A 9,350-nucleotide genomic window follows, 5' to 3' on the forward strand; every position below is an offset into this window, starting at 1 on the left:
TTTTTTTTAGATTTCTCCACTCTTAATAACACATTCAAAATCAACTGGATCAAACAATTCATCAGAAACCCAACTTCAATCTGGAACTTCATTCCCAACTATATTTTCCAAAGTCGTTGGCCTTAATTTTCTGTTACTCTGTACCTACAATATTGAAAAACTTCCCATAAAACTAGCCAACTTTCATAAACAGATACTTCTTTCCTGGTCTTTGATTTACAAACATAACTTCACCCCCCACAGATATTATATTTGGAATAACAGGGACGTACTATATAAACACAAATCACTTTTTTTAGAGAACTGGTTCACCCACGGCATTATTCTGGTTATTCAGCGTTTCAACTCTAACAGCACACTATTATCATATTCAGAATTTTAAAACAAATATACACTTCCTATTCCTCCGAAAGAATATGCAATAGTATTTGATGCGATACCCTCTGGAGTGATTATGTTATTAAAAAATGTTTTGTTACCTGAGTCTGACCCCTTACCTCTGGAGCCTGTACAGACTGAAGTTGGTCGAATCTGCTTCTCGGCAAAAAACAACCGTACTGTACGTGCATTACTTCAAAAAGGAAGTGTTAGTACCCCCAATTGTCTCATACTGGAATAATTTATTCACAAACCTGATCTGGAAAAACATATGGTCCCTCCCCTACAAATATTTTATCACAAATAAAATCAAAGAAGTATCCCTTAAACTCATCCATCGTATCTATCCCTCCAATTTATTTATGCAAAGATATAAAAAAGACATTAACGAACTCTGCTCATTCTGTTTCAACATCTTTTCTGGTCATGTCCTCATCTGCTGTCCTTTTGGAAAAATGTAACTACTTTCATCCGTCAACATTTCGACAAAAACTTTACTTTGGACTATCAAAATGTATTGTTTGGTTTCTTTTCAGTCACGGCTTCTCAATTAAACCAGTATTATGTAATTAATTTGATATTATTTTTTAGCCAAAGCTCATATTCACAACCGCAAATTTACAAATCAAATACTTGAAAACGAAATCAAACAATACATCAACCTAATTAGTCAATCTGAAAATAAGAAAGCCATAAAGACCATAGCACTATTCTCTATTTCCACGTTGTTGATGTTAGGGTGAAAACTAATGTTTGCCAGAACACCAATGTTTTACCGACTGATGAGATAAAGCTGAACCTGTGTCTCTACACTGGAGACTGCAAAGTTGCACACATCAGAACTAACACTGAGCATATTCTCCACTTTGACATTACTGATCATCAACACTAAATATATCTCACTGATGATTGTTTTATTAGATTGAGCACTCATTTTACCCAATTAAACAAGTTAATCCTGCGTGGTGTGAAACATTTGCCTTTATGTACCTGTTTATGCATTCACTTTAAGTAGTAGTAAAGTTTAGTCTCATGTTTTAACTAACCTATTGTGTCTTATATTTTTGACTAACCCATTGAGTTATAATATAATGCAATGAGTACCAGTAACAGAGCAGAGCAGCGCAGTCTCCGCCCACCCTCCAGAGGCGCATTGCTAATGAGCTGCTGGTGCTGTGCAGAAGAAGAGCCCTGGGAAATGCCACAGGTTTTGTGATTTTGGCTAAAAACTTCACAATCACAATTCAAAAACCACAGAGAATGCTATAAAATCACCAAAAAGGGTCGTTGGAGGGGGACTTTAAATAATTTTCACGGGAGTTTGTGGCTGTTTATTTGACGTTGCCTAGGAGATCTCTCTCGCACAAGAGTGTGTTGGTGAGACGGAGACAGGTCGTGAACAAAGTTCATTTTCTCCTGATGTGTCCGTCTGAAAAGTGCCATTTTTGTGTCAAAATGTTCAGAAGAGATGTGGCTCGTGAAAAATTAGTTCAAATTTTACTTCAGTTACTATGGGGGGTTCACGTTCAATTTTCCCATTGGAGTCAATACACTCAAGGCTGCCGCTAGTCTCCTAAAAAGGCGTGGCCGTGCAGAAACCCACGTGACATGTATACAGGAAGCTGACTCGTCATGGAAGGTCTTGGTTTATCGATCCACCCCCTTGAGAGTACCCGTCTGCAGCCTGCAGAAAGGGGCGGGACTAAAGGTCGTTTGTGATTGGTTGGCGGGTCTAGAGGTCGCTTGTGATTAGCTGAAAGTCGAATGTGGACGGTGCTAAAGGTCGGCCACTGAAAACAGTAGAGTAGAGTGCTGGAATAAGAGTAACGTCACCTCCACTGAGTCCCGTGATAAGCCGTATGCGCCCCTAGTGGCAGGATGTGGGTATTGCAATGTGTTGCCCACTTGCTTGTAAATTGATGAAAACTGCAGTTTTCTGTTTTTTTTGGTGTTTTTGTCATATTAGGTTATACTTATAATTTGTGTATTTCAAAATGTAGGTTTGTAACATTAATGTAGACAACTGTTTTCTTTGTTTTTTGTACTATGTGTTAATATTTATCTGTAAGGGGTCCACTATGTAAATTCTTCAATAGTCTTGGGCACTTTTGCAATACCCATATTCCGCCACCAGGAGGCGCTTCCATTTGACCAATGTGTGTCGTTACTCTCTGGGCCTTGCAGATCCCCGAGCTTTCTTGGCTTTGGGGGCCGGAGGAGAAGCCTCCATGTGGCCAGCCAGAGGGAATGAAGTCAGACCAATGTGCCTCAGCACTAATTTTTCTGATTATTTTCAACTCAAGTGTGCAAAATACAAATCATCTGACATTATCTGTGTAGTGTATTATGCTATTCTATTATAAATCATGTATATATCTGCAGGGCTCTCAAGTCTAACACATTGCGCGTGACAGTCACTCTTTTCATTCTTTTGTTACTCACTCCCGCCACACATTAGGCGCGTTTCCACTGCAGGAACTTCGGGGTAATTTTATGTGACCGGGACCAATTGGTGTGTGTCTCCACTGCAGGAACCTCCGCCACAGGGCCGTTTACAGGAACCTTTACGGGGCCGAACGGAGTCCCTGCCTGGGGTAGGTATCGTCGGCCCTGAAAAAGTCCCAGTGGGGCTTGAGATTTACTTTGTCCGGTCTTGAACAAACAAATTAAGTTTGTTCAAGACTTGTATCTGTCTTAAAAACACACTCTTGCGAGATTTCGCACAGATCTCCTAGGTAATGCCAACTGACGTTCAGGAACGCCAATGTTAACTAATTTTTATAATGTTAAATAAGACCGTCAACTGTGTAAAGTATTTAATGTTATCACAAGAAAATATGAATAGCTTACTTTCCTCCACCGACAACTTTTATAAATCCACACATGTTCACACAACAGGAGGTGGCTGTATAGGTGACCACGCCCACTTAGGAGACAGGAAGTACATTTCATGTCATTTGCCCAGCTTGTAGCCATCTTGTCATAGTAGAGTATCTTTGACAGTAGAGAAAGATGGTGCTTAAAAAAATAAATAAAAAAGATAAAGATCACTTCTTGTGTTTAACACAGCGGGAGAGGCGTCTATTTATCACAATTACAAATTATCGCAGATTCTCTCTCCACGTAGTCAACAGAATAACCGTTGGGCCAATACTAGTTTAGTTTAGTTTAGTTTAATAAGTTTATTTGTATCAGGGACAATGTACAAAATAACATTAGTCTAGAAATGAGAAGAGATGCCTTGTACCGCTTGTAGCTTATGAGCTACTTTCCATCCGTAGTCCCTGGGGGGGGGTCAGCCCAATTGGGCAGGTGAATACTAACTACTAACAAGCCACAGATCCAGCAAACAGATCAAATTCATGCTGCATTCACACGGAGTCAGGTAAACGGCAGACGGCATGCCGGACTCCATGTTAGTGGACGAGACTTGGGGGAGCACGGCAAAAAAATACCGTGCACGGCAACGGCAATGCCATCCCGAGTTCAAATATTTTAACTTTTGTCGTCTGCCGCGACGGTAAACTCAAACGAACGTGACGTTTGAGTACGAGACTCCATGTGAACGCAGCATTACACATCAAAATTACATTCTTCAGACTCACTGATCAGGAAGTAAACTGTAACATAAGTGGAAGACAAAATACATAAACCAACAGGTCCCTGCAGAAATAACACCAGGGAGGAAATTGACTTTTCACCGGCAAGAGGACAAATCTTAACATTAAGACTCGTATCATTTCAACATTTACATCCTAGCAACAATTTATCAAAATGACCAAACTTATGAACACAACATCTGAAAAGGTCTACGATGTTTTCTAGAACCAATTCACAGATTTGTGTTAGTACCAAGGGGGCAGTTGTCGGTCTGAGAAGTGAAGCTCACTTCCGCGTTCAAAAAACTGCAATCCCCCTGTTCAGGCCGCCATATTTGAGTCACAAAAACGACTCCCCAAAACCAATGGGTGACGTCACGGGCGCTACGTCCATTCTTTTTACAGTCTATGGTTAGTACTACTACAGTGAACTTTAACCCATGTCCAGACAACAGCAGAGCATTGAATCCTTCTGACTGGTTTACTGTGGCTGCCAAGACGACGCCTCAGACGCTGTTTGCCTATTGGTCGTCTACGAACATTTCCGAATGGGTCCTTGCATCCATGGGCTCTCATGTGTGCCTCAAAACCGCCTTTCCATCTGAAACTGGCCTCACACACTTGGCAGTTGAACCGTGTTGTCATTGTGATGTTTTCTCATGTGTGCAGCTAAACTTTCACTCCAAGTGAAGCGTCGACCACAAACTGAACAGTCATGCTGAGTGTGGGTTCTCATGTGTTTTTTCAATTTCGATTCAAATCTAAAAGGTTCGTCACAAACTGAACAGCTGTATAGTTTCTCTCCCCTGTGAAGTGCCATGTGCAACCCCAGATGTGTCTGAGAGGGAAGTCTATCACCACACACAGAGCAGCCAAGTTGTTTCTCTTCAGTTTCACATCCAGCTGTGACCTGTGAGGACTCACCAACACACCTGTGATTTATGACCTGATGAATCCAGTTGAATCTTGTGCCACAAAAGATGCACTTTAGTGATGGTTCATCTCTATGTATGGCCAAGTGTCTTGGCAGATAACCCTTTTGTGCAAATCTTTTACGACAAATTGAGCAGCTAAATGGTTTCTCTCCTGTGTGAGTTCTCACGTGTCTCGTCAGCTGTGACTTCCTGCCAAATGTCATATCACACTCAGAACAGCTAAATGGTTTCTCTCCTGTGTGAGTTATCATGTGTATTGTCAGATGTGACTTCTGGGCAAATGTTTTATCACACTCAGAGCAGCTAAATGGTTTCTCTCCTGTGTGAGTTCTCATGTGCCTCGCCAGGTCTATCTTCCTGCGAAATGTTTTACCACACTCAGAGCAGCTATTTAGTTTCCTGTTAGTATCACAGCCATTATTTTCAGAGTTCAACCCAGACTGAGGTTCTTTTCTCTCCCTCTCCTCATCTCCACTGTCTTCAGTCTCAGATGATTCGGAGGTCTTGTCCTGTTCAGGTCCTCCATCAGTGTCTGTTTCCATGTGTTTAGGGGAGCTGCTGGCTGGAGGCTCTGCTCCTCCGTCCTCCTCAGTCTGACCCTGTTGAAGCTGTGAGAGCGGAGGTTTCTCTTCATTATCTTCATGTTCACTTTTCACAGGTAAAGGAATGACTTTCAACTCCTCTGGTCCTTGAAGCTGCTCTCCTCCATGAGTGGTCCAAGCGTTCTCCAGCTCTTCTTTTACACGAGGAGGCTCAGACTCCCTCTGGTCCTGACTGGAGCTCCACTCCTGCTGCTCTGTGGGAACTTCCTGTGCCCTCACACACTCTGAAATACAAACATTACACACAACTTAAAACAACTCACATCATTTGGGAAGGGACTTCACTTGATAAACAGGAAAATGAGGGAAATCTCTACTTGTGATACAGGCTGACAACAATCACTTGATTGTCTACATATATGTAGATATTGCAGACACACGTCAACAATGTGACTGTATGCTTGCACCGACCATTAAAGGTAACAAACCTACTGATAAAACTATAGGGATTATGGCAATAGGCGAATTTACCAAAATGTTGAAATATCCCTATGAACCTGACTTGCTTCAATACTGAAAAACTCTGACACGTCAAACTTTAAGATGTGTTAAAGAACTAATTCATCCGTCTAACCATCATAACTATGACACCTGAAACGGTAAACACAGCTGATCAATCGAAAATAAAATAATTTCGTCATTGAAAACAGGTTCTTGAATGTAACTCAGTCAAAGTAAGACGTATCTCTTCTGTTAGGTCATGCATGGTGCACATGCTGACAAAGTTAGACATATCAGACTTGTATGGGCTCAGAGAAAATTGCTTTGTTACTTTCGTCGATTTTAAATTTTGGCGACTTTACCACTCGTCTTTTTGCCACTCGGTGGGTTAACTGCAGCGACTTCCGAGTACCGTGACATCACATGCATACCCTCTATTGGTCATCTATAAACCTTTCTGAACGGGTCCTTGCATCCATGGGCTCTCATGTGTGCTTCAAAACCGCCTTTCCATCAGATACTGGCATTGACACTTGGCAGTTGAACCGTGTTGTCTTCGGCATGTTTTCTCATGTGTGCTGTTAATTTGTCGCTCCGAGTGAAGCGTCGATCACAAACTGAACACTCGTATGGTTTTTCTCCACTGTGGGTTCTCATGTGGTGTTTCAACTTCGATTTAAATCTAAAACGTTCCTCACAAACCGAACAGCTGTGTAGTTTCTCTCCCCTGTGAAGTGCCATGTGCAACCCCAGATGTGTCTTGGAGGGAAGTCTTTCACCACACAGAGAGCAGCTAATTTGTTTCTTTCCAGTTTCACATCCAGCTGTGACCTGTGAAGACTCACCAACACAACTGTGGTTTATAACCTGGTGAATCCAGTTGAATCTTGTGCCACAAAAGATGCACTTTAATGATGGTTCATCTCTATGTGTGGCCAAGTGTCTTGTCAGACCTCCCTTTAGTGCAAATCTTTTACTACAAATTGAGCAGCTGTATGGTTTCTCTCCTGTGTGAGTTCTCATGTGCCTTGTCAGGTCTGTCTTGATGCAAAATGTCATATCACACTCAGAGCAGCTAAATGGTTTCTCTCCTGTGTGAGTTCTCATGTGCCTCGCCAGTTCCATCTTCCTGCAAAATGTTTTACCACACTCAGAGCAGCTATGTAGTTTCCTGTTAGTATCACAGCCATTATTTTCAGAGTTCAACCCAGACTGAGGTTCTTTTTTCTCCCTCTCCTCATCTCCACTGTCTTCAGTCTTAGACGATTCGGAGGTCTTGTCATTAGTATCTGGTTGTAAATGTCTGTCTGGTTCTGGTCCTCCATCAGTGTCTGTTTCCATGTGTTTAGGGGAGCTGCTGGCTGGAGGCTCTGCTCCTCCGTCCTCCTCAGTCTGACCCTGTTGAAGCTGTGAGAGCGGAGGTTTCTCTTCATTATCATCATGTTCAGTTTTCACGGGTAAAGGAATGAATTTCAACTCCTCTGGTCCTTGAAGCTGCTCTCCTCCATGAATGGTCCAAGCGTCCTTCAGCTCTTCTTTTACATGAGGCTCAGAGTCCCTCTGGTCCTGACTGGAGCTCCACTCCTGCTGCTCTGTGGGAACTTCCTGTGCCCTCACACACTCTGAAATACAAACATTACACACAACTTAAAACAACTCACATCACTTGAGAAGAGACTGCTTTTCTAATACGCTTTGAGAGCACAAACATGACTGCAGTGTTCTCAGTTTGACTTTATGGCCTTGGATAACAGCCTTTAATAATGCATGTTTGGTCTTATGGTTTATCAGGTCACTCATCAGAAACATATTGTTTCATATTATTGAAAACGTCCCATTTCTCAGAGGAAACCTTCAATGAGTTTAGAAAAATTATTTTAAGGTTGAAAAACTACATAGTGGGGCTTTAAATCAGAAATCAGTTGGGCCATAACACCGGAAATATTGGTAACTCTGTTGCAAGCGGTGTAGGGTGATGGATTCTCCACCAGGTAAATGTAAGCATCATCAAATACACGCTTCGGCAGGGACTTGGCAGTTTTTAAACGGATACTTTACCAAAATCGTTAATTCACCAATTTTCTACTCACTGTTATGCCAAGGAAGGATTGGGAGAACTTTCAGATTATCAAAACGCTTTGGAGGTCTGGCTGGCAAACGTATTTTCATATAATGGCGGCGGATTGTGCTAATTTTTGAATCGTCCAAAACACACACTATGAAACATCCAGATACCTCCATACTGCTCGTCCAAGTGTCCTGAAGCTGTGACATGAAAAAGTTGTTCGGAAAAAAATAATTTGATCTCTGTTTTTAGCCTTGATGTAGCAGTAGCTCTGTTGATGTTTGTGCACATGCGCGAGATTTGCTGCGAGATGTTCATTCGTCATTGTAAACCATAGTGTGTGTTTTGGACTGGTCCAAAATGAACACAATCCGCCGCCATTGAGTGAGGGAGGATCGGACGGTGGCTCAGGCTTAGTGATGAGCAAACTGTCACTGTCAGCTGCACATCTGTCAGCAGCTGCTCCAGACAGACACGTCACAAACTTATTTTGAAGGGACAGATTAGATGTTGATTTTACTTTGTTGCACCCAAACATTAAGCATATATCGGGTGCTGTTTTATCTGGTACATTCGACCCCCTCCCTCCCCTCCTCCTCCTGCACGGTGCGGCTTGAAATCCCCTTTTTCTCTAAAGCGGAAGATGACAGAAAGAGTCGGAGAACTACTGTAATTGAAGCTAAATTGTTGCGAGTTGGCTCCGGCGGAAGCTCTGTGCCGTGCACACTGTTTCTGCTGCCTATTCTGTCATTGTTTATTTGTAACTATTATGTTACCAAAACATTTACAAGGTTACAAGAAGACTAACAAAAGTATGATACCATTATACAGGACCGATCATCCAGGCCGTGAACCTGTGTGTCTTCTCACTACAGAATACATTCAATACCTACAGAGCAGACTATGGACCTCTACATCTATGGAGAATAGAGCAGTAAGTTTTTTGTGCTTATCAATAGGACGAATCGCCTTGTTGTTTACAACTACTTCCGGGTAGAAAACCAGCATTCGAACAATAGTGACGGACGAGAGTTTCGCTATATATAGGCTATCTCATTTTTCATGTCACTATATCGCCGTTTAGACTGATCTGATGTTTGTAAAGTTTATAAAACCAATGATTGGACAAACATTACTATTTATGTGTGCACATTTTTGTAATTAGTCATGGTTATCATAGATTAGCCGGGCTAACGGTTAGCTACCTGTTTAACTTTAATAACTCAGTGACTCAATAAACGGTCCATGGAAAAATATTTTCTCCAGCGGATATCTTAGTTACAACATGACTGAGCTAACTGGATTAGTTTCATGTCGTGTCCGACAACGG

General features: G+C 41.9%; 1 protein-coding gene across 1 annotated transcript in view; it reads right to left on the reverse strand.

The window, feature by feature from the left end:
• LOC146978331 (uncharacterized) overlaps positions 1–7,055 on the reverse strand; it is a 27,349-nt gene extending 20,294 nt beyond the window's left edge. The window contains exons 1-2 of the mRNA XM_085790597.1: positions 6,801–7,055; positions 4,902–5,738 (exon numbers count right to left, since the gene is read on the reverse strand). Coding sequence (XP_085646723.1) covers positions 4,902–5,738; positions 6,801–7,014 — 1,051 coding nt within the window. The 5' untranslated portion in view covers positions 7,015–7,055. The remainder of the gene's footprint in view (positions 1–4,901; positions 5,739–6,800) is intronic.
• Positions 7,056–9,350: the final 2,295 nt, after the last annotated feature.

Source organism: Trachurus japonicus, chromosome 11 (genome assembly GCF_045865225.1).
Source record: "Trachurus japonicus isolate A0001 chromosome 11, Traja_1.0".
Lineage (NCBI taxonomy): Eukaryota > Metazoa > Chordata > Actinopteri > Carangiformes > Carangidae > Trachurus > Trachurus japonicus.